The sequence below is a fragment of the Vulpes vulpes genome, chromosome 2 (assembly GCF_048418805.1).
Source record: "Vulpes vulpes isolate BD-2025 chromosome 2, VulVul3, whole genome shotgun sequence".
Lineage (NCBI taxonomy): Eukaryota > Metazoa > Chordata > Mammalia > Carnivora > Canidae > Vulpes > Vulpes vulpes.
This window is the reverse complement of record NC_132781.1, coordinates 137775002-137800622: the sequence shown is the minus strand read 5'-3', so window position 1 is coordinate 137800622 and position 25621 is coordinate 137775002. Positions and strand designations below refer to the sequence as shown.

General features: G+C 36.0%; 1 protein-coding gene, 2 non-coding genes and 1 pseudogene across 26 annotated transcripts in view; all 4 read right to left on the bottom strand.

The window, feature by feature from the left end:
- The window catches only part of CNOT1 (CCR4-NOT transcription complex subunit 1), a 104185-nt gene that overhangs the window by 21177 nt on the left and 57387 nt on the right, over window positions 1–25621 (bottom strand). For 8 of the 24 annotated variants that reach the window (XR_012000043.1, XR_012000045.1, XM_072750090.1 and 5 more), the window contains 15 exons: window positions 16332–16482; window positions 14910–15111; window positions 13719–13865; window positions 12435–12559; window positions 11748–12034; window positions 10526–10604; window positions 8232–8462; window positions 7773–7913; window positions 6700–6879; window positions 5088–5204; window positions 4633–4743; window positions 4230–4307; window positions 3664–3841; window positions 2733–2863; window positions 532–828 (listed from right to left, as the gene is read on the bottom strand). Coding sequence is in view for 20 of the 24 variants with exons in the window: in XM_072750090.1 (XP_072606191.1) it covers window positions 532–828; window positions 2733–2863; window positions 3664–3841; window positions 4230–4307; window positions 4633–4743; window positions 5088–5204; window positions 6700–6879; window positions 7773–7913; window positions 8232–8462; window positions 10526–10604; window positions 11748–12034; window positions 12435–12559; window positions 13719–13865; window positions 14910–15111; window positions 16332–16482 (2455 nt within the window). In the remaining 4 variants the exon portion in view is untranslated. The remainder of the gene's footprint in view (window positions 1–531; window positions 829–2732; window positions 2864–3663; window positions 3842–4229; window positions 4308–4632; window positions 4744–5087; window positions 5205–6699; window positions 6880–7772; window positions 7914–8231; window positions 8463–10525; window positions 10605–11747; window positions 12035–12434; window positions 12560–13718; window positions 13866–14909; window positions 15112–16331; window positions 16483–25621) is intronic. The other 16 variants (XR_012000046.1, XM_072750092.1, XM_072750100.1 and 13 more) reach the window with 3 other exon arrangements.
- LOC112929681 (small nucleolar RNA SNORA46) lies at window positions 5896–6034 on the bottom strand. The gene has a single exon (XR_003236969.1). It is a non-coding gene; the product is annotated as a small nucleolar RNA SNORA46 (small nucleolar RNA).
- LOC112929682 (small nucleolar RNA SNORA50) lies at window positions 15901–16036 on the bottom strand. Its single transcript, XR_003236970.1, has one exon. It is a non-coding gene; the product is annotated as a small nucleolar RNA SNORA50 (small nucleolar RNA).
- LOC112929562 (large ribosomal subunit protein uL18-like) lies at window positions 24019–25505 on the bottom strand (annotated as a pseudogene).

The following is a 25621-nucleotide window of genomic DNA, read 5'->3' as shown; positions in this document are numbered from 1 at the left end:
ATCGGCTGTGACCATGAAATAGCCCAATAATCATCTTCATCTGTATACAAGATGAAAATACTATTCACCCAAAACATTTTACTTACCAGGCTGTTCTGATATGCACAATACGAAAACAGTAAGCAATGAAAGAAAGAAAATATGACATGCAAGACTCAAAATAAATGAGTTACTTGAGTGTGTGCTTCTGCGTGTGTGTGTACAAAGTCACTTTCCAAAATTACTTTGTACTATCCCTATTCCAAGTGCTTTAATCTAAATTTTTAGTGATAAACAGAAACAAGATTGCTAACTTAGACACTTTTTTCTACCCGTCACTTCCTTAAACCAATAAATATTTGGAGATCTACTATATGCCAAACACCATACTGAGGACATAATAGTGAGCAAAAAACAAATGTGATGCTTCACCTCATGGAATTTACAATCTGAGAGAAAGGAAGGCATCAAACAAATGTGATACGCAAAGAAAAACTCTTTCAGACAAGCAATAAAGAATTGTGTACTACACCAAGAACATAATCAACGTACACGTAAGGCTGAGGCAAAACTGTTTTTCAGGTTGGTAGATATGCTCATTAGCAAAGGTTCCCTGCAGGTAATCATAGCCATTCCAGCTGTTAAATTACGCATCATGTGATGAGCTGCTATTCGCATTCGAGATTCCTCAGAATCCAGGGCAAAATCCTTCCTGACTATTTGCTCACAAGTAGTCATGGCAATCTTAATTGATCGATCAACCACAGGATGGACCAGCTCCTGGACAGCCCGTTCAATTGCCTGGCGCACACACTGCTTCAACTGTGGATGGGCCTGAAACAAGGGAATCTAGGTGGGGAAAAAACAAGTCAACAGTTGTTTAAGACAACCCAACTTTCATCGGTAATCACACCCATGATTTTTGGAAGTTACTACAAATTAATCATTAACTACCAGTGTCTACCTTAAATTAAGCAGTGAAAAACACAGGAAATAGAAGCTAAGCTACAAAGAGAGTAGTATTCAGTATACCTTGTGATATGTGATAATAGATGTAACTTCAATTTTTTTTAAAAAAGTCTAAGACAGATGGGCAAAATTTTTATTATAGGGTACATTACATGCTTGCTTAGTTAAAATCTGTGGCTTAAGTACTTTTTTTTTTTCTTAAGATTTATTTGAGAGAGAAAGAGAGAGAGAGAGAACCTATCCAAGCACATGAGCTGGGGCAGAGGGAGAGGGAAAAGGAAACTCCCTGAGAGGGGAGGCCAACACGGGGCTCAATCCCAGGACCCCAAGATCATGACATGAGCCAAAGGCAGATGCTTAACACTGAGTCACCCAGGCACCCCATGTAGCTTAAGTATTTTTTTAAGGTTTTATTTATTTATTTACGAGAGACACAGAGAGGGAGGCAGAGACACAGGCAGAAGGAGAAGCAGGCTCCTCAATCCCTGAATCCTGCTGTGAATCACACCTAGAGCCAAAGGCAGATGCTCAACCACTGAGCCATCCACGTGTCCATAGCTTAAATACTCTCTTAAAGAAAGTAATTTTTTTAGTTGCTTGAAGAATTGCAAAAAGAATCAAGTTTACAGTGAAAAGGATTTCTTAAAAAACATTACTACAAATAATTCAGAATAGCAAACATTTATACTACCATACATTGAAAGCCATTTTGCTTTACTTTAAAGACTATTTACAATCCTTTATCTTTTATTATGCCCTAATACTTCATCTACTTAACTTAATGGCTTTGTAGGAAATTTTTAAAATATTCATGCTGGATACAAAAAAGTATTCAGATTACTGACAGTGTCATAAAGGGAAATCACGTTTTCTAGATCCAGGTCTGCCCCCTCTCCCCCAAAACATAGTGCAGGGGGCAGGTTAAAATGATCTCTTTCTTTATGTCCTTAAAAGGGGGGGGGGGGGGGGGCTCGATGTATTAATGTTATTTACTCCTGTATTTGTGAATATTTTCAGTTTCTAAAAAACAAAGACCAGGGACCCCTGGGTGGCTCAGTGGTTGAGCATTTGCCTTTGAGCGGTTGAGCGTTTGCCTTTGGCTCCGAGTGTGATCCTGGATTTTGGGATCAAATCCCACATGGGGCTCCTTATATGGAGCCTGCTTCTCCTCCCTCTGCCTGCCTCTCTTTCTCTGTCTCTCATGAATGAATAAGTAAAATCTTAAAAAAATAATAAATAAATAAAATAAAAAAGTAAAAAATAAAAAAGACCATGATCATACTCCAAGTATCTGATTTTGAACAAGTGTAAAGGAGAATAAAAACCAGAAGATAATCATCGCTCTGAACATACCAGAATAAAATACTACCTTTTAAAAATAGGAATCTTACAGGACTTCAAACTAAACTTCCTCCTATAACCAAGCTACAGAAATTTAACTTAAAGTATTAAGTTCCACTTCTAGACCCTTGCCTAGAGATTTAAAGATTTAAAGATTTAGAGCAAAAAAGCTATGAACACCCCAAGGATCTTTTGATTTCTGGAAGGAATTCCTGGTGACTGTGATTATATTGCCAGCTGATTAATCTTGGGGTTTAGATATGAGGAACAATACAGATGATACTCTACTCTTAGAGTAGAAAAAAATCCAAGCTGTACTACATAGCAGTTCCCAATTCCTGCTCTTTGCTAAAAATCCAGAAGAAGGGGGAAAAAGGAAAGGAAGGTGGCCAATTTATCCTATCACAAAGTAGGAACTGGGGAATGGAGCAGTGTTTACTTACTGTTGGATTTAGGGTAATGTGTGGTGCCAGGCCTGCAAGGGAATAGACATTGATGTCGTGGTAGCTGTATTGAGGTTGTGGTGGAACCGTGGCTGTACAAGTGGTACTGGTAGCTGGTGTTGTAGAAGTTGCTAAATATTAAAAGATAAAATAAGAGCTAATAAAAAGCAAACTTCTTTACTGTAACATTAGCAGGCTATCAAGTGATTTTTCATTAGATTAACTAGATTTAGTCTCCTGGGGGACCGGAATACAGGTCAGATTTTTTCCACCCTAAATTACAATAAGAAAACTTCTGTTGTTTTAAAGATTTGAACAAAGTATGTAAACCTATGTCAGTGACAATGCCCCAGAGCAAGTAAATCAACTGTGAGGACATGCTGCAATAGTAAACCCAAGCCTTGCTGGATTATTCTTTATTCCAGTCTAGGCTGTTGCCTGGTTTCATTTGGGGATTCTTAGATACTGCAGACTAAGAGAGAATGAAAAGCTAGTTTATTCTAACTCACATCTGAATCTTTCATTCAACACTCCCATAGCCCCCACACTTCCAATTTACATGATCCAAGTATAATAATTCACTCCCCATGCAGGTCTAGTTGGTAGTCTGGCCAGCCAAAGATTTGAGGAATAACATAGACCATCATGCCATGCAGTTCTGAGAATTCAAACAATGTAAAAGATAATCTGGCTTATTTGGGATATGATTAATGATACTGAGTTAAGAATATTTTATGAATTATTAGATGGCTTCTAATACCTAAGGCAATGCCTACCTAAAACTAACGTTTCTTTAATAATTTAGATAGCTTACCAAAAAGTTTGTGAAATTTCAGCACCACATTATGTGGATATTTTTAACTTGCTATATGCATGAAGATGAACCATTTAAGAAGATTTTGGTAAGCAGAGGGCTAATTATCACACTTACTTGTGGTTGTGATGGGAGGGAGTTCTTCTGGCTGCTTGACATCTTTCTTTGGAGCAGAGAGTTGCTCATCTAAGTTCTTTAGGCGATCTTTATCCTTTAGGAGGTTTCCAGGTTTTAGCTCATTGATGTCTAATGCAAGGTTCTTACAGAGGACCTCAATTTCAAACTTCAAGTTTAACTGCAGGATTCAAATATTTTAATAGAATTGTTGGTTTGTTTGTTTTTTTAGATTTATTTATTTATTTATGATAGACAGAAAGAGAGAGAGAGAGGCAGAGACACAGGAGGAGGGAGAAGCAGGCTCCATGCTGGGAGCCTGATGTCGGACTCAATCCCGGGACTCCAGGATCGCGCCCTGGGCCAAAGGCAGGCGCCAAACCGCTGAGCCACCCAGGGATCCCTGAATAGAATTGTTTTAACGTAGCTTTATTCACACAACATATACTGTTCTCACCCAAATGTTACAGTGCTTCCCTTCCCCCCACCAAATACTCTACCTTTCCTGTAAATTTTAATAATGTGAAGGCAGAGAATGCCCCAAAGGATAAAGCAGCCTTTAAATTTACCTTTAAGTCATGTTCCTGATGTAGCTCTGCTAATACATTCATAATTGCCATTGTCCAGGGGTTGGGTGGCCTAAAAACCTAAAGAAAAGCTACTATGTTAAGCTGGCCCCAAAAACCATTATTTAATTTGTATTATTTAAAATAGTTAAGCACTTATGTGCCCATAACAAAATCCTTACTTTTCCAATCTGTATCATATGTTACGAAAACACCAAAACCAAAAGCCATCCATTAAAATCAGATTTAAAATAATGTTACCTTAGCCTCTCACACTGGAAATTCTCTAAGACTGACTAAACTAGCTCTACATTCATAAGAACTAAAGATATAATCTCTTGCCCTTTTGCTGAAACAAACTAATTATTACAAATTAACCATCAATAAAGTATTAAAATCTACTCACCACACTACGAATGCTAGATTCTAAGACTTTGGCAACAAAGGGCACTACATAGAGCAACTCCTGCTGTCCTTTTACATAAGCCTCTAGCAGCAAAGATTTTACATCCAAGTCCTAGAATAAGAAAAATATTTTAAAAGTTGGGAATATACTTCAAAACCCCTCAAAAAGTACTAAAAGAAAGGTATCTTGCCAAACTAATTCCCAAATTAGGAATCAATATAATAAGACCCTGCCTTACAAAAAGGAATGACAGCCATCCCTTACTGGCTTCTGTTTATCCTGCTAAATAATGTAGGATCATAAGCATACCACAATTTGATTCAAAACATGCGCCAAACTCTTACAAACACCCAATAATCATTAAAAAAATAGTACAAAATAAAGTCGAGATTTTTAGACATAATATGCTATATGAACATTCTCAAGTTTTACATGAACCTCTGGCTGGAACTCACAGTGTGTAAGATGGGTTTATTTTTAGCTAGAGTGATCATTCCTAGCCAGTGTCCCAAATTCTTCAGCAAAGAACGATCTGAAAAATTTGCTGCGGCTTTATCAGAGGTCAGGAGCACCTGAAATGGTATAGGATTAAGAAAGACAGAAAATGAGCTTAAGAAAAAAAATTCTCAAAAAAAGAAAGAAACTCAACTGAGAATTCCACTTTATCCTACAATTAAAATGAGCCATCAATTGTGAGAACATGTCCCCAGAGTAGATCTATTCCATATAACTCTACAAAGGCTCATTTATAGTCCCAGAAAAAAATATTTGAAAACTGATAATTTTAGCTAGGTTTGAAGCGGACACCCAATTGCAAATCTAGTTTTGAAGAGCAAACATTCAATTCAAATGATGATTAAAGCAATGCTTCCAAGTCCTTCAAGACAACAAGCATATGGAAAAACGTAACCACGTTCACAGTTACCTACTGCAGTCTTTAGTATTATCCAGGTCACTATTTATCACTAGAGAGAACTAAAACAGCTTTCTGAAACACAGTATAATAACACTTCCTTTAAAATTTCTAGAATAGCTATTTCATTAATTCTCTAGTTCTTACTTTCCAGTGTGGGACATAACCATCACATGAATGTTTTGGGGCATGCACATTACATACATCTACTATAGGTTACCCCATAAAATTTATGGCTACAAAGTTATAATTTAAATTTGTTTAAAAGTATCTTGAAATTTTGCTTTAGAGTATGTGGAAACTTTCCCATCCCAATCACACTGCAATCAGATAAAAAACGGTGATTATAGTTATGTTCCTTAACTCTATTCAGCAACAGCAGAATGGCACAATGTCAGCTGTGCAGCATAAAGAGCCAGGAATTCTTTTTGCACTACAGCGTAACCAAGAATGGGGAAAATTCCCATCCACAGGTTTAAATATAGTGCTGATTCCTAAACCAATGCCCCAAGTTATGCATGCATCAGAATAATTAGAGCTGTATGCTGCTTTTCTTGAAACATTAATCCTCCTGAAAAATAAAATACCTATTTTTATGGAACAAGTGTTAGCACACTAGGAAAACTCTGACTCTAAACTGCTGAGAATCCTTCACAATAGCTATTCCACAAATAAGGCTAGAATATGTGGCACTTAAGACATAAAAGATTCACTGCAACACTGTCTTTTTAACAGTGAAAGTTATTATAAGTTATTAATCTTCCTATAAGACTACTAAAAAGAACCTGAGGGACTACAGCTAAGAGCCTATTACATATATGAAGGGGAAAAAAGTTAAAGACATCAATAGAAGATAAAGATTCTAAATTGTGCATGGAATGATGAAAATAGAATAGTATAGCTACTTTCAAAATAAACAGTACACGTCTATAAAACTAAATTCTTTTTAAAAAATAAATAAAAATAAAAATAAATTCTTCGTGAATTTTAATTCCATATATGAAACAAACCCTAGGTCAACTTTCATAAATAACCTAATATAGACAACATATAGGAAAAAAACAGCCGACCTATCCCCCAAAATTCTGCTTGTACAATCAGGTATTTCCAAATTCAGAACAGTAACGAAAAGAAATACATGAACTAAATTTTACTTTGATGTTTCTGTAGGTCTCATTCAGAACCATCTTATTAAATTCAGGGTTCTTCAGCGTGTCAAGGAAGTTTGAATAGAGGCTGTGGAAGTTTGGCTCAATACTGACTCTCTTCATAACCAGGTATTGTGAAACCCAAGGCATAAATTCTTCCTTCACAGTTTCCTTTAGTTCTTCAACCTAGCCAACCAATATAACAATTAAAAGATAAAATACAGTCTTGTGTTTTTTCCTGTGATCAATACCACAACATGTGGCTCCTTGCAAAATTTGATGCTAAAGCACCATGCTTCATTTGCTCCCCATATCAGACATATGCCATTAAATATATATATATTCAATTCCATGTTACTACAATCAGTCATCTCTCAAACTGTGGGAGATAAGGACTAAAACATCTATGGCCGCTTTCAGCTTTAAAATTATAAAACTTGAAGTCCCTCACCTCCATTTTACTCAACTCTCCATTTGACAAAAAATGAATAAATTATTAATGTACAACCTATCATAAACAGACCTAATGCTAAAACTTTTTTTCCCCTAAATTTCCATCTCCAGGAAACTTCTCTTCCAAAAGGACAATAACAGCTTATTTCCCCCTAATTAATTCTGGTGGGATTTTGAAAGATGGCATATGGATAATATCTCAAAAAATACTTGTTCAGGCTAATCTTACTGGCTAAAGTACACATTTCCAATACCTTATAATATAATCTTGAAAGGTAAGGATTTTTTATGCTTTGCACAAAGTCTACCTCAGTTCTTAGACACCTAATAAAAACTCTGAATGGTCTCTGGGAGGACATGAGTTGCGATGAGACAGAAGTGAAACCTTCCACCATGATGAGACCATTACTTCAAAAGCCTGTAAAACTAACTGCAAAACTAGTGCTGTTTAATGTCTACAAAAACCATAGCCACTAAGTGTATATCTACATTCTCCTTGTTTTGATTCTATCAACCTTTAAAGTATTACAAAGGGTGCAAAACATCAAGTATAAATCCCCCCAACCCATTATGGGTAAGAATAGACAGCATTCATAACGGTATATAAACTATTACATTGTGCTCACCTTTTGGGTCATATTTGACTGTGAGAGATTATTGAAGATAAAAGCAATCTTCTCTTGGATATTTTCTGGGGGCTCTACAATTCTCTCAGTTTGATCTGTGGCCACAAGCAACGTGTCTATATTTGTAGTATTAATAGAAGGCTAAAAAAATAAAGTACATAACATAAACTGAAATGCCTGCTTGACAAATCCCAGGGGAAAATGTATACTGATTCCTTTAGTAAAAAAACATACACATGGTATATACACAACTGTACACTGGAAAGTATTGGCAAAAATATATATTGAACTATTAATAGGGCCTGCCTCTGGGAAATCTGGGGAGGGGAGATAATAAAGGAGAAATGCTGGTCTTTACATTTAGTAGGCATGTGATATTTATATTAAAATTAAAATAATGCTCACTACTGGAGACATTACAACATAAAATACCCGAGAAAAGAAAAACGATCTACTTACTGGCACATCTTTCTTAAAGCTGACTCCGGTTGGCCTGGTGACTGTAACCGTTTTAGCAACAGTGGTGGTTGTTGAGGTGGTTACCATCGTGCTAACCTGACCAGCAAGGGGAGCTTTTGCTGGAACCTGGGCCTGAGCCTGGGCCTGAGCCAGTGCAATACTTCCAGGGGTTGTAATAGAGCCCTGCATTTTCACAGGAGGATCTCTGGATTGTTGTCCATACTCAATATACTAGGGACAGGGAGAGGGAAAGACATTAAAAGACTTAACAAAAACTGAAAATTCAGAATTACATTCCCCTCACTTCTCAGAGGGGAGAAATCCTCAGACCACTCCTCTGGTTCATCTATATCCCTCACTCCTTGCCTCATTCTGGTCCATATTCATATATACATTATACATAAGTAGATACCATGAACTCTTTAGGAGGTAAAATATTGGTATGTCTTAAAATATTTACAAGGGAACTACTCTAGAGAAGAACTTACAAAACAGCCACCACCGATACCTTCATATATACTTCCATAAATCCCTTAATACATGTAAACATTAACATTTTTAAATTTCTATACTGAATTGATCTCTTTTATTGGATGCTGATGAGAAACCTAAGGCCTAAAAAAATACACTGTGAGTTACCTCCCAATAAAGCTATAACTACAAAATAAAGGAACACACTGTAGAAAGCCCAGCCAACGAGAGAGTAATAAGCAAGAGGGCAGACTTCTTTCAATTTCACAGACCACTCAACCACCTTTCCATACACAAATTAGAAAACTGATAGATGGTTCCCGATCCTATTTCCAGCAGTCTATGTATGCCTGAACAAAACAAAAAATACTATCCAGAGGTGGCTTGGTGGCTCAGTTGGTTAAATGTCCAACTCTTGATTTCAGCTCAAGTCATGATCTCAGGACTGTGATATCGAGCCCTGCGCACATCTGGCTCTGCACTGGGTGAAGAGCCTTGCTTAAGATTTTCTTGCTCCCTCTGCCCCTCCCCCTCCCTTTCTAAACAAAAAACTATCTAAAAACTATCTAGACATATAACTTTAATCAAAAGAGGACATTTTCGATGCACCTGGGTAGCATAGTTGGTTAAGCATCCAACTTTTGATTTTGGCTCAATCTCAGGGTTGTGAAATCAAGCCCCGTGTTGGGTTCCACACTCAGCAAGGCTTCTGTTTAAGACTCTCTCCTCCGCCCTTCCCCCCCAACCCCACTTTTGAAATAAATAAATCTTTAAAAAAAATAAAGGGCATTTTCAAATAGGAAAGGCAATTTCTGAATAAAGTATAACACTTTAAATTGACTAAGTATAGGGACGCCTGCGTGGCTCTGAAGTTAAACATTTTTCAATGTTCAACCTTCGGCTCAGGGTATGATCCCAGGATCAAGTCCCACATCGGGCTTCTTGTAGGGAGTCTGCTTCTCCCTCTGCCTATTGTCTCTGCCTCTTTCTGTCTGTGTCTCTCATGAACACATAAATAAAATATTTTTAAAAATAAATAAATAAAAATAAATTAAGTATAGAAATACAAATAACCTCTCTCTCACCCTCTAGCTATTATCTTAAGAGGGGTTGCTGGAGACCACTATTTTGTGTGATCATTTCCATGCTACTTCTCTTTGTCTTCACTTTTCCAAGGTCTATATTCCCAGATCTGAATTCCAAACACATTTTATTGTGGTAAACCTCTGACTTCTCATGTTAGTCTTACAAAACTCTGCTTTCCTACATCGTACTACAATAGTGGCATATTCTCCCAATCCCTCACATGAATGAGCAACACTCGTGGCTCATATTAATATTTTTTAAAAGATTTTATTTATTTATTCATGAGAGACAGAGAGAGGCAGAGGCACAGGCAGAATAAGAAGTAGGCTCCTTGCAGGGAACCAGATGCAGGACTCGACCCCGGACCCGGAATCATACCCTGAGCCAAAGGCAAATACTCAACCATTGAGCCACCCAGGCATCCCACCATGCAGGAATTCTTAGTAAGGCGTCCCTTAGTACAATACAAGAATATACAAGATGTATATTCTTCAACAGCATTATAAAGCTAAAATAGCTGATAAAAATTTTTATTATATGAAGCAAAAGCACTGCTAAGATAATCCAAGCATGACATTTTTCATGACCTATTATTAAGCTGCAAAATGAGCAACAAATAGTATATATCCCTGTATCATGCCAATCATTAAGAAATCTTAATGCCAGTCCCAGAAATTCCAAAATCAAATTAAAATAAACTCTCCAACTAATAGATTTTAGATATTAAAGACACTTACCTCCTGTAAATGATGTGGAAATTGCATAAAGTGACTGATAGAAGCCAAGTGCTGACAATACTGGGGATAGTCCTTCAATCTGTCAACAAAAACATTTACTCATTCATTATTTCATGTAAGAACAGAAGCAGCACAATTAACAAATTTTCTTACAAATGCTAGTGTAAGCCACTTACCTATTTTACCTAGGAAAGACCTTACTTGAAGAAAATGCCAACGATAAAAACACAGAAATAGAGGAAAGAAATATCTATGCACTTTACTTTTTCTTACATCAGAAAATACTTTTTTTTTTAGGGTCCTATTTCAGTTAAAATTGGATTACAATGAACCACTAAAATTACTATCTGGAAATAATTTCAAATGTTCATAAACAGGTAAATGGAAAAACAATTCATAGTTAATCCAAACAATGGAATGCTACTTAGCAATAAAAAGACATAACTACTGAAACATACAATACAGATTAATTTCAAAACCATCATGCTAATTCCAAGAATACTGTGCAAGGTTCTGCTTAAAGAACACTGGGAAAAAAAAAAAAAAAAAGAAAAAAAAAAAAAAGAACACTGGAAAAACTAGAGAGAAATCAGATCAGTGACTGTCAGGGACCAAAGATGATCACAAAACTACAAAGGAGGAAACAAGAAAACTGCTTGGGAATGACAAAAATACACAGTATCTTCATTGTGATAGTGGAGGCCACATAACTGTGTAAATTTTGCCAAAACTCAAAGAACTAAAAGCTAAAATGGTGACTTTCACTGTATCTAAAGTATATTTCAATAAACAGTAACAAAAGAACTATTTTAGTTTATACTTTTCCTACCACTTCTTTGGTAATTATAAAGAAATTTTTTCATACTTCATACAGTTGTTAAAATACATATAATAATAAGGCATAACAAGAACTAGTTGATAAATGATAGTTATTATTTTTTATTATATTAAAAAAGAGATGCTTCAGGGGTGCCTGGGTGGCACAGTAGTTTAAGCACCCGACATTGATTTTGGCTTAGGTCAGGATCTTGAGGTGGTGAGATCAAGCCCCAAGTTGGGCTCTCCACTTAGTGTGGAATCTGCTTGAGATGCTCTCTCCTTCCGCCCCTCCCACTCTGGCATATGATCTCTCTAAAATAAATGAATTAAAAAAAAAAGAGAGAGAGAAAGAGAGAGAGAGAGAGAGAGAGAGAGATGCTTCATAGAAAACCTATTCACTCACCTATTTTTAAATCTATCTAGTGCAGCAATCCCAAAATAATACATTTTGGAACCAAAAGGCTTGCGTAAGGCTTCAAGAACGTATCGCAGGGCAAGACCTAATGCCATGTAAGTGACCAGTCCTTTTTCAATTATCCCACCAAACAGGCAGGCTGTTATATGTAACTCTTTATCAGGGTATTGGGGGAAAAATCGATATTCTTCAAATAAGTTCCTCAGCATACAGTTAAAGACTTCTCGTTCCCTCTTTATGGTAGAATCTTTAAACCTCTGTAACATTTCTAATACCTAGAAAAAGCAAGACAAAAACAAAACATGCATAAAGAAAACTATTATGGAAAGCATTCCTTACATATTCTTCAAAGAACTGTTAAAAAGAATATACTTTTAAAAATAAAATCTTTAAGGTTAGAGGAGGCTGGCTGGCTCATTTAGAAGAGCAAGCATCTCTTCATCTTGGGGTCGTGCATTCAAGCTCCACATTAGGTGTAAAGATTACTATAAAGAACAAACACACTTGAAAAAAATCTTTAAAAAAGAATTGTTAAGCAAAATATTTAACAATACACTGAGCCTGAGATGAATGTTAAGATTTCAAAGGGTATATAGATATAGGAGAACATTCGGAATTTCTAAAAACTTCAAAAGAGGTATTTACATAAAGTATTAGAATACCCTAGACACTTACCTCATCAACAGACATAGTTGGATGTGGTGGGTGATTATATATTCTCTGAAAATAGCTGTTTGCTTCATCATCTATCTCTTTACTAAAGTGCTGATTTGCCTCTGGCCACACCTGAGACAAGTCCGCTGTTAGAACAGAAAGGCAACCAGTGGGCATTTCAACTTATTCCCCAGTCGCCCATAAAACACACAGGATAGCCAAAGAGAACAATACAATTTTAATTTTAAGGGAAAAAATAAAGAAAATGAAGAAATTATTAAGTGGCCATGGATCAATATTCAAGTATTTTAGGTACATATAAAAGATTTTATCAAAATTGTCTTGTAACTATAGTTCTTATTATTTCTTCATCAGGCTTTAACCATGAAAGCTCACTACATTCAAATTCACAATGCACTTACCCTTAACCTCACTTGCCATGAACAAGTCTTCACTACTTTATAATAAAAACATCTAACATATAAGAATTACCAATGCATGTGCATGACACACTGATATAAAACACAAAGCATGCTACAGAACATAACATTCAGACAAGCCTTTCACACTAACATTTTCAAGTCAACTGGTATACTTTCAAATCCTGTATAATGAGTATTTTGTCCCAAAAACACGGGTATTTGTACGTAAATCACACCTATGTATTTACAAAGAGGACTTCTGACTTTGAGAGTTAACTTACTAAAGAGGTGAAACATTAAAAACTGTTTTCCAAGTTACATCATACATGTTATATGGCAATATTTATTAAATATAAGGCTAGACATATCATAAAAGCTTTAACCTTAAAATAAATTGCTTTATAAACTGCCAGGCTGAAACAGAAATCTGAAATTCTCATGGCTGCTCCTGTATTGTTAAAAACAAAAACAAAAACAAAAACCACCACCAACACAATTTTAGGGCAAGTATAAAATTTATATACATACATTTAAATTGCTTAAAGTGACTTTTTACTGTATTTCTTACTTTTAGAGTAATCCCCCTAAAAGATGCTACCTCTTACTAACCATCATACTTTTCTAACAATCCAGATCAAAGGTGGAGTGATACCTTAATTCATTTTAGTAACTCAAAGTTTGTAAAAAGTAATTCCTACTGATCCAGGAGGCACATCAACATATGGCCCTAGTAACAATATATTAGGATAAGTCAGTATTTTTAAGTTAAGAATAAGTCAATGTTTATTAAGTCCACATAACTCTAGTGGCAACAAATTGGAAATCTAAAGAGCTTTATGTGCATCAGTCACACTTCACAATCACAGACAACACTACCACTTACAAGGTTTCATCTTACTCTGCTGGAATGTAGGCTGGTTCAATCCAGAGGTGCCCAGTTTCCTCTGTACAAAAGGATCGTTATTCACTGCAGGGAGTCCAAGAGCCCCAGTTCCTATACCAGTCAGGCTGCCTGTGCCAAGACCACCTACTAGAAAGAAGGAAAGCAGCCAGAAGTCTTATCATTACTCATATTCTTGACTTCACTTACATCACAGATACAGTTTCTCATTTGAAAGAGTTATCTTTGTAAATTCCCTTAGAACAACGTCTATTTTATAGAGAATCTAAATTAATTAAAGTAGATAAAAATGGACAATCCCTAAAATGTCATCAGCATTTAGAATTATTCATGTGTCTACATTCTTGGTAAGATTATAATGCAAATCTTTAACTGTATATTCTCATGTGATATGACAAATAAGGGAGTGAAAATAAAAGGAACTGATTTGCTTTTCTAAAGAATTTCATACTATCTTCCAGGTGGCATGAGCCGGGACTTTCTTATTCCTCTCAACTCTGGCAAACAGAATTCATAATAATTAGAACTATGCTAAGAAGGCCTTATGAAGGAAGTTAGCTTTGACTTAAATAAATCAACAATCAGGGCTAAAACCATATAGCAGCATTGTTAATTAGGTTACAGTCATACATTTTCAGTCCTTAAGTTTTTGTACACTAAAACTTACACTCTGAAGATAAAAGATGCAGAGCTTAGGAGAAACAAATGGGTAAAGGAGAGAGAAAAAAATGTAACCTTCACTTCAATATAAAGTTCAAAGCCAAAATACCTGAAGTAACTGAAAAAGTTTTAGGGTTTTACTATCATTTCTAAGGTAGGTGAGGTGCAATGAAGCAGAATATATACCTCAATCAGATATGTGAAATATTTCCTACCTTGATTATACCAACCTTGAATGATTCATAAAGCTATGAATTCTTTAGCTAAACCCCCATCTTTCAGAGTGTGATTAACACAGTTGTTACTGTCTATACTATCATTTGGTAATACAGAATCCTTACAATTTGAATATTATCATAGTAAAGTTTTCTCTTCCCAGCTTTGAAGATTGAAACAGCCTTTATAATTTAAACAGCTTTCATTATCAAATTGATTCCAAACACTTTACCACATACTAAAGTGAAGTGAGATTTACAAATAATCTGCACTCTCATCAGCCACCACTACCCTTACCTGGAAGCTGTGATGAAATTCCTCCAATAGCACTGAATGCAGTTGTCTGATTTGGGGTTGAAAGGGGTGGAAATGCTTTTGCTGGTGACTGAGGGGTACTGAATGCAGAACCCAAATTTGGAGGAAAACCCTGCATACTCTGGGTGTGAGGGGCAGCTGAACCACCTATACTAAGAGATGCCATTCCAGCAAGAGGGTCAATCTAAAGAAAAACATTATAAAAATGTATTAAACATACTTCAAGAACATGCAGACATATGACACAGGTAAAGAAATCTTTAGCTCTTCATATAAAACTGCAAAACCCCGAGCAATCATGATGATACCTAAATCCTCAAATCAAGTCAACTGTGCTAGTTGTTTTTCTTACTGTATGACAGGAGGTTTAAAGAGTTAGCCTCTGCCAAAGGACCAGAGCCATAATATGAGGAATACAAAACTTCATGAATAACATTTAATAACATTTAAAAGAATTGCCCTGAGGCCATAGCACTAAGCACTTAATAGTGACACAGGACAATTGTTAAATTAGGTCTTTAAATTTTCCAATAAACCCCTTTACAACAGAAAGAATCTCTTGAACTATGTTATTTAATTTTCAACATAATAAAAGTTTAGCAATTAGAAATAAATCTTTCAGTCAAAACAAATAAATCTACTCAAAATGTGAAGATCTTGAGGGTTGGAGATCAGCTCTAATTTAAAACAAACAAAAAACAAGGTATGCTATTTACCAAAAGATCTTTTAAAATATCTAATAACTGAACTTTCAAGTTTCTTAGTTTGTGGCATTCTTTTCAAACCTTCATGACACAGAAAATGGTAAACAAAATGCCTTTTATATAAAGTGGCCCCTGCGGAATCACTAAATGTTCTTTTTTTTTTTTTTTTTTTTCTTAAACCCCAATCTGCCAATCAATGCAGATGAAAACAGAAGTAGAATATGTTGCTCCCAGAGAGAAGGGGGGTGGTTGGTGTCAGGGAGTAACTTAAATGTACCTTGTTTTTAAAAGAGCAGTTCAGTTGAGAGCTGAAGAGCCCCAGTTATAACAAGTCCTTATGCTCTAGCACTGTTGCTTGGCCCGTGAAGCTACAAACAAGACACATCAGGTTCAAAGGCAGTGCTTATTTCTCGAGTCTACGTTATTCTTATTTTAAAAAGCCCTTACCATTTACCTAAATAAACTGTTTTGCATCTTTCCTCTCAGAGTTATGTTCTATTTAATTATTAAAGTCTATCCTCAACTACAATGCCTATTTATGGATCTCCTTTAAAATGTAGTAGTGGATGCTAGACATGCAGGTATCTATAAGGTAATAAATTTAGACAAATTTTCCTTTGAGATTACTAATGATGTAGAAGTTTATTCTATTCCAAGTCTATGAACAAATGTAGGTGTACCAGTTGTAGCACTCATTTACCTGAACAGGAGAAATGGCATCTAAGCTGCTAGCACTAGGAGGGCGTCCTTTTGGCATAACTCCAGGTGGTGGCTGTCTGGCCTTGTTCATAACATTACTGCAATTGGCTACCATGGTGAGAATGGTTTCTGATAACTCCTGAGAAACACTCCTAAAGACAGAAGAAAAGTGAAAAGTGTCACTTTCTATTCCTCAGAACACCTAAATAAACAAATCTGATTTTTTTTTTTAAAGTAGGCTCTATGCCCAACCTGGAGCCCAATGTGGGACTTGAACTCACAACTCTGAGATCAAGTCCTGAGCTGAGATCAAGAGTTATATGCTTACCCAACAGAACAGGTACCCCAAACCTTACTTTTTTTTAAAGATTTTATTTATTTATTCATTCATTCATTCATTCATTCATTCATTTATGAGACACACAGAGAGAAGCAGAGACACAGGCAAAGGGAGAAGCAGGCTCCCTGCAAGGAGCCTGCTGCGGAACTCGATCCCACGTCCTCCTGAGACAAAGGCAGACGCTCAACTGCTGAGCCACCCAGGTATTCCCCCAAACCTAATTTTCTAATAAAGAAAACCTGCTAAAACATATAGCTAAATTTCCACCATACTCCATGTCCTTGCATCTATCACTAATCAAAAGGATTTTCTGAGCCCTGGCTCGATCTTGGAGAGACCTAATTTATACCTCTGAAACTAAACTTTGTATATGGTACAACAAATATATTTTAAAACACTGTAAGAAACATTACGTATCCTCAACCAAGTTTTCAAAACTTATGCCTAAACCTCAACATACCAAACAGAGAAGAAATTTCAATACTATTTTCTCATAGTTGAAGACAACACATTTACTTAAGTATAGATAAAAATATCACATGCATAGTCACTACACTTGACAAGCATGTAAAGAATTGACTTCTAAAACATCAAGTATGATAAATGTTTATTTAATGAAAAACTCACCTTCCTTTCTTAAGGAAAGAAAGGACATTATAAAAACATTACTGTTATTTTTACTTCATAAAAACTGTAGAAATCCCTTGTACTCCTCAACCCTATTGCTTCATAAAACTGTAGAAATCCCTTGTACTCTTCAACCCTATTGCTTCATAAAACTGTAGAAATCCCTTGTACTCCTCAACCCTACACAAACTTGATACCATCTTAAATCTTCCCTCCTAAATTCAGAATCTAACTATTGGGCATCAAGAGATAAAAGTAGTCACTCAAGAGAAGAACGCGGTTTCAAGTTTGGGGGAAAAAAAAACTGTACATTAAATCACTACAGCAAAATCTACAAAATTCTTGCTTGTAAAAAAAAAAAATTCTTGCTTGTGCCAATATGAAAGACACAGTGACTCCAATATAGATTACAAATTTAAATGAACAAGGAGTTATTTTTTTCACCCATTAAAGCAAGGAAGAAAAATATTAACAGAACATGGAAAAAAAGAAGCACATGCCAAGTACTAAAGGTGTGAGTCTACTTATTTACCTTAGTAATAAAAATTAAAACTGTTAATTTCCAAAAGATGCTGCAAACACAGTTCAAATAGGAAAAACGTGAGTAGCTCTCTCTAGCCTCTATGTATCTAGGTTCAAAATACCCACTCTCCTACAATTAAAACTTCATGGACATACAAGTTTCATCTTTCAGATTAGCAAATACTCCATCAGCAAGGCTACGGGGAAACAGACATTTTCATCACTACTGGTAGTTATATAAAATGGAAAACTTCCTATGGAGGAAAATTTTGCAGCACCCTAACAAAATTATACACGCATTTAACCCAACAGCTCTACTTCTTATGATCCCAAATATATACTGGCAAAGACAATGGATACAACATACTATTTATTGCAACACTATTGATGATACATAGCAAAAACAATCAGAATACCCACCAAGGAGACTAGTTTACTAAAGCATAAGCATCTATTCAATGGAGTACTATGCAGTAATGAACAAGGAAGCTCTCTAATTCTATGGAGTGAACTCTAGGATATATGATATGATCAAATGAAAGCATATTGCAATAGAGTATATAATATACTGCCTTTCCTATAAGAGAGAAACATACAAATAAATATTTTTAAAAATGCAAAGATAACATCAATATAAATGAAAATTATTACCTATAGAAGAAGATGGGGGTAAGAGCCACAAAGAACCCTTTTAATTAAAAAAGAAACCATTCCAGGATGCCTGGTGGCTCAGTGGTTGAGCATCTGCCTTTGGCTCAGGTCGTGATCCTGGGGTCCTGGAATCCTGGGGTCCTGGGATCGAGTCCTGCATCAGGCTCCCCACAGGGAGCCTGCTTCTCCCTCTGCCTATGTCTCTGCCTCTCTCTGTGTGTCTCTCATGAACAAATAAATAAAAAATATTTAAAAAAAAAAAAAGAAACCATTGCAAAAATACCTATGCCATGAGTTAATGGCTTCTAGTAGTAAATAATAATCATTATGCTGCACTGAAAACAAAATGCCTACAATTTTAAGACACATTATTTTACGTATTACACAAAAAGGAAATGATTAGCTAATTTTAACTATCAAGATGTCACTAATGATAGGAATCATTTCAGGTGTTAAAATATTTAATATACTGGGTATCTTAAATTCATCAACTATGGTTAAAGTATTTTTTACTATTTGAAAAAACTTTCAACTTTGTGAAAGAACTTTCTTAGACAGTTTCAAACTAATAGGAGGCTAGAATATCATTAGGAACTCTCATAAATGCTTTACTCACTAATTAGATACATTTTGTCCAATTTGTTTAGCCATTCTTTCTACACTCTCCTCCAAAAAGTTTGTGATGACATTATCTTTTGCCCCTAAATACTTCACTATGTTTTTCCTAAGAACAAGGACATTTTCTTATATAACCACGTAGAACAATAAACACCAGGAAGTTTATAACCGATAAAACAGGCCATATTCAAATTACATCAATTATTCCCACAATGTACTTCATTGTTATTTTTCCCCTGGATCAGGATCCAATCTACTACATTGAGTTGTCACCTCTTTAGTTTCTTTAAATGGAGAAATTCATCAGCTATTATTTGTCTTTCTTGAACTTGATTTTTTTTTAAATAGATATTGTATACAATATCCCTTGGCTTGAGTTTGTCTGATACCTTAGATTTTAGATGCATTTATGGCAGGACTACCACATAAGTTATATCATATTCTTCTCAGTGCATTGTTTTAAGTAACCTCTACACCCAGCATGGGGCTTAAACTCACTACACCCCAAGAACAAGAGTCATATGCTCTTCTAAGCCAGCCAGGTACCCCTTTAGTGTGTTTTACTAGGAGGCACAAGACAGAGAGCTGGTGATCACCTTGACCACTAAATTGTCAGGTTTCTCCACTGAACTGTTACAACGTTCCTCTTAATAATAACATTATTAAGTAATTTGTGGGGAGACCCTCCAAAATCAGGTGCTTGTCCTGATCCTCATTCTTTCACAACTTTTATCATCCACTGAAATTTATTAACTCCATCATAATTACTTCTATACATATTAACTGGAAGAACTTTCCTTCTTTGGCATGTTACATGCATTATTTCATTAAATTCCTCAAGAAGATAGATTCTTCTAATACATCAACAAAAGAAACTGAAACCTAGAGTTAGGTAAACTACCTTCTCAAAGATAAAAAAATAATTTTTCCAATTTCAATATGCTCTTAAATTTTCCCATATTTAATTCCAGGTGGATTATAATATATAAATGTGAAAGGCAAAATTCTAAAACTTTATATTTTAGAACATTAAGAATTATAGAGCAGTGTTTCTCAACGGTTCCACTATTAGCACTCTGGACTTGACAACAAAGAAATATCCAGGTGTGGGAGGCTCTACTGTGCATTGTAAAATGTTTAGCAGCAACCCTGTATTTTATCTGCTAGATGCCAAAAGGACGTGTCTCTCTGATTATAACAATAACAATATCAAATGACTTTGAGGGAGCAACATACTCCTTGGCTGAGAACACTGTGTTAGGGATATATATGCGTAAATTTTCTTATAAGCACAGAAAAGCAAAATAAAATTCAAGATCTACAAGGGAGAGGTTTAGAAAACAGGAATGGAGAGGACGACAAAGGGAGCTCCAAAAAATGTTATAGTTTAAGCTGCACAGCAGACTCACAGGTGTTTAATATGGTTCGGAACTTACAAAAAATAATACAGAGTACATAAGGAAAAATGGTGGAGTAAAACAAACAAACAAACAAAAAAACCTCCAATATTCTTTCCTCCATAAAAAGCAACTAGAGGGATCCCTGGGTGGCGCAGCGGTTTGGCGCCTGCCTTTGCCCCAGGGCGTGATCCTGGAGACCCGGGATCGAATCCCACCTTGGGCTCCCGGTGCATGGAGCCTGCTTCTCTCCCTCTGCCTCTCTCTCTCTCTGTGACTATAATAAATAAATAAAAATTAAAAAAAAAAAAAAAAAAGCAACTAGAAAAGTGGCAAAAGCTATCAGAATCAACTTTATCAGAACTCTGGAGACTAAAGGCTTACAACAATCCAGAAATTTTTATTTCAGGAAGACTAGATCTTAGTAATAAAAGAAAGCTTTCTGGCATCTCAATTTGCTTTATTCCCATGCCCCCTTCTCCAGCTGCACAGCAGCCTTGAAAACTAATAGCCCACAATCACAAAGAAAACCAGTGGCAGGACAGTCACAGGACAGGGTTCAGGACTGGTCTGAGGCATATTCAAAGCCTCATTCTGTCATTTCACAAAAGGATTCCCTTTGGACTACAATGGCACCCTTATCTTTATCTGACCTAAGAGCTGGTCAAGTGCAAATAGCCTTCTCCTCCTGAGGTATTTGTTGGTGACTGTCTTTTAATTTTCTGGCTGCCTGGGGTGGAAGATAACAGTTTGAGCAAACAACAGGTTAACCAAAAAGTTTAAAAGGAAAACTTGGAAAACCTCTCATTTTCCCAGAGAATCAAGAAGTCCTCAGATATGTGTAGAACATTGCCAATACCTAAATCTGTGATAGCCCCACAAAAGACCTGAAAAGGAACATGCTCTCACCTCAAATTGACCTTCATGCTCTATGAATGAAGTAAAGGCTAACAAGGAATTGTTAAGTGATTGGCTTAGTGTTAAGATGTGCCCCAATATGCACACAAAACCATAAGGTGAAGAGTAACTTACTGATTCTGACATTTAAGAAAATCACGGGATCCCTGGGTGGCGCAGCGGTTTGGCGCCTGCCTTTGGCCCAGGGCGCGATCCTGGAGACCCGGGATCGAATCCCACATCAGGCTCCCGGCGCATGGAGCCTGCTTCTCCCTCTGCCTGTGTCTCTGCCTCTCTCTTTCTCTCTGTATGACTATCATAAATAAATAAAATTAAAAAAAAAAAAAAAGAAAATCACCCAGTCTTAACTCACCACAAGGTTACCCAAACATAGACATCAGGGCCCAAACATGACCAAAAAAGAATATGGACACCACAACAATAATTCAGAAAAGTCGCTAAACAAAAGAAAAAAAGTAACAAAACAAAAAAATCCAGGTGAAGGGGGAGAACCTGATTTCAAGAACTGCCACATTATTTAAAATTACCAGTTTTCAACCACAAATTACAATATATGCAAAAAACACAACAAAGCACAGCCTGTGCACTGCAATAAAATGCTATCAACAAAAACTGTCCTGAGAAAAAGACATGTTGGACTTAGTAGACAAAGACTTTAAATCAGCTATTTTAAATATGTTCCAAGAACTAAAGAAAAATAGGTTAAAAGAACTACAAGAAAAAATTTAAAAGATGCCCCTCAAACGATGACCAGATGGCTCAGTTGGTAGAGCACAGAACTCTTGATCTCAGGGTTTGGAATTTCAGCCCCAAATTGGGCGTAGAGATTGCTTTAAAAAAAAAAAAAAAACTAAAAAAAAAAAAAAAAACAACTTATAGGTGGGGGAGGGGTGCACAGAGATGGATGACTCAGCCAGTTGGGCATGTGACTCTTGGTTTTGGCTGGGATGGTGATCTCAAGGCTTGGGATTTTCTCTCTCTCTCCCCCTATCCCTTTGCCACTCACTCCAAATGAGCATGCTTTCTCACTCTCCCTGAAGTAAATAAATCTTAAAAAAAAAAAAAAAAAGTTCCTCAAAGTAGAGTATGTCAATAGAAATTATTTCCTAAGGCATTTGGCTGGCTCTGTTGGAAGACTCCTCATCTCAGGGTCCTGAGTTTGAGTCTCACATGTAGAAATGGCTTAAATAAATAAACCTTAAGAATTATTTCCTTTGGGGATCCCTGGGTGGCTCAGCAGTTTGGCGCCTGCCTTCGGCCCAGGGCATGACCCTGGAGTCCTGGGATTGAGTCCTGCATCAGGCTCCCACAGGCAGCCTGCTTCTCCCTCTGCCTGTGTCTCTGCCTCTGTGTGTGTGTGTGTGTCTCTCATGAATAAATAAATAAAATCTTAAAAAAAAAAAAAAAAGAATTATTTCCTTTAAAGTTGAAAACTATAGAAAAAATGAATAAAATTGAAAATATAGTAACTGAAAACTTCATTACAAGTTCCCAAGGACAGATTCATGCAAGCCAAAAGAGTATCTACGAACTTGAAGATAACTAAAATTATCTAGCCTAAAAAATGAAAGTAAAAAGAAGGGGGGGAGAGAAAAGGACATAGAGACAGGTGGAACACTACCAAATGTACCAACATATATATAATGGGAGTCCCAAAAGAGATGAGATGGAAAGGGAGAAGAAAATATTTGTTGAAGTAACTTCAAATCTATTGAAATAACAACTGAAAACTTCCTGAATTTGATGAAAACCATTAAACTACACACCCAAGAAGCTCCAAAACTCCAAGTAATATAAACACAAGTCCAAACCTGGAAACCATATAATCAAACTGCTGAATTAAAAAAAGACGGTGAGAGTAGCTTAACAGCAAGGAGGAAACTTAGTGCACACAAAGGAGCCTTAAAAAAATTTAACAGCTGATGTCTTATCAGAAACTATGGACTCCGGAAAGCAGTGGAATTGCATAGTCAAAAAGCTGAAGGAAAAGCAGAGTCAATCTGGAATCCTGGTTTACAAAACTGACCTCCAAAAACAAAGAAGAAACCAAGACATTCCTAGATAAACCAAAGCTGAGGAAATTCATTCTTAAAAAAGACCCACCCTAACAAGATAATAAAGGGGATCCATAACTGAAATGAAGGACACGGCACAGTACCCTGAATCAATATGAAAAAAATAAGAGCATCAGTAAAGTAATATAGATTAATATAAAAACACAGTACAGAAGTGTGGTTTTTTTTTGTTTATAATCTTTTTTTTTTTTTAAATCTCCTACTTGTTCTTTCTTTTTTGGCTTGGTGAATGAATAAGTTTATTACAGTCTTTAGCCAAAAAATCTTCATAGAAATTATAGTTTATTAGTTCTCAGTGGCCACTTCCTAAAATCTACAAAAGCTTGTGTTCTTCTAGGCTACCTCATCTTTCTTCAGAGTGAGACACATTTTGGGACAGTTCCATCTCTTCTTTTTAACTTCTTTCTTAAGCTTCATCTCATAGATTCAATTCTCTCATATAGCACCGTGAGCTTTCTTATACATCTCCTCCACCATGTTTAGAGTTACTTTGTTCTTTATGTACTGAGAGAATGGTTTGGGTTTTTTAAAGATTTTATTTTTAAGTAATCCCCACATCTAACATGGGGCTTGAACTCACAACACCAAGATCAAGAGTCACATGCTCCATCGGCTGACCCAGCCATGAGAGCGGAGAACTGTTTCATGTAAGCATCTTCCTCTTCTTCCATTAGATAATACATATAACCTGCAACATTCTGACCCATAATGTGCTTCTGATGTACTTAGCATTGAATTCCCTGCTTTCTATAACTAGGGAACTATTTGGTACTATGAGGGACAGACAAGAAAGCCTCTATCTGCAGCTCCCATGAGGATCCCAAAAACGTCATTTCCAGTAGTAGTTCTGGCCAACCCTGCAACCAAATAGCAGGTGAAGGTACCAGGCTGACCATCAATGCTTTCCACATTGTATTCATCTTCAGTCATCTCCACTTGGCCTTCACAGATGTTGTCCAATCCAAACCTACTAATAAGTCTGTAGGCCAGCAGCAGCCAACCAGTAGAATATGCTGCAGCATAATTTGTCAAGTTAAACTTCACACTATACTTTGGGATTCGTAAGTATAAGCTGCAAAAAGTATCGTATCTCCTCCTATACCAGCATAAACAATCTGACAAATGATATCTCTGTTATGTGAACTATCATCCTATATTTGGATGTGCTGTTCTTACTTTTATCCTAATTACCAAGACTTTTTAAGCATAATAATCAGTTTTACCCTCTTGTCTTCTAAATTTCACTTGGTATCTCTTGAGATAAGCCTTATTCTTGACAACTTTAACAAACCCATCTTGCAGAACAGAGACCAGTGTCCACAGCTTGCCACAGACCTAGCTCCTACTTAATTTAAAGGACATTTACTGTACAAGATAATTATACATTTTTTGATAGACACACAACATACAGAGGTGTAATCTAACAGCAGCCCAATGAAGGAGAAAGGGAACCTATGAGTAAATTTTTGCATTCTACTGAAATTCAGTTGGTATTAATCAGAACTAGGTTGTTTTATGTTAAAATGTTAATTTTAATGCCAGGTAACTACTAAGTAAAAAAAAATTTTTTTTAATTTTTTTAAAAACCTCAAAAGCATATATTCAAGGAAATAAGAGACTTAAGATGACACACTACAAGATATCTACTTAACAGTAAAGGAGGCAGTAACAGAGGAATGAAAGAAAAAAAACAGACATAAAATATATAGAAAAATAGTGACATGAATAAATTAACTTATCAGTAATCACACTAAATATTAATAGATTAAATACTCCAGTTAAAAGAAATGGTCAAAATGGATTTTTAAAAAAATTATCCAACTATATGTTGTCCTGTAACTTGAAGGTAAAAGATGAAAGAAGATACCATGCAAACATTTACAAAAAGAGAACTACAATGGCTCCACTAATACCAAACAAAATATAGCCATTAAGAAAGAAATTAACAGGAACTAAGAAAAGCATTTAATACTAACAAAAAGCCAATCCTTCTTACAGGAAGACATGTAATAATCATAAGCATACATACCTTTAAAAACAGAGCCCCCAAACACATGAAGGGAAAACTGAAGGGAGAAATAGACAACTCAAAAATAGTTGGAGGCTTCTATACCCTACTTTCAATAATTGATAGTCAGCAATA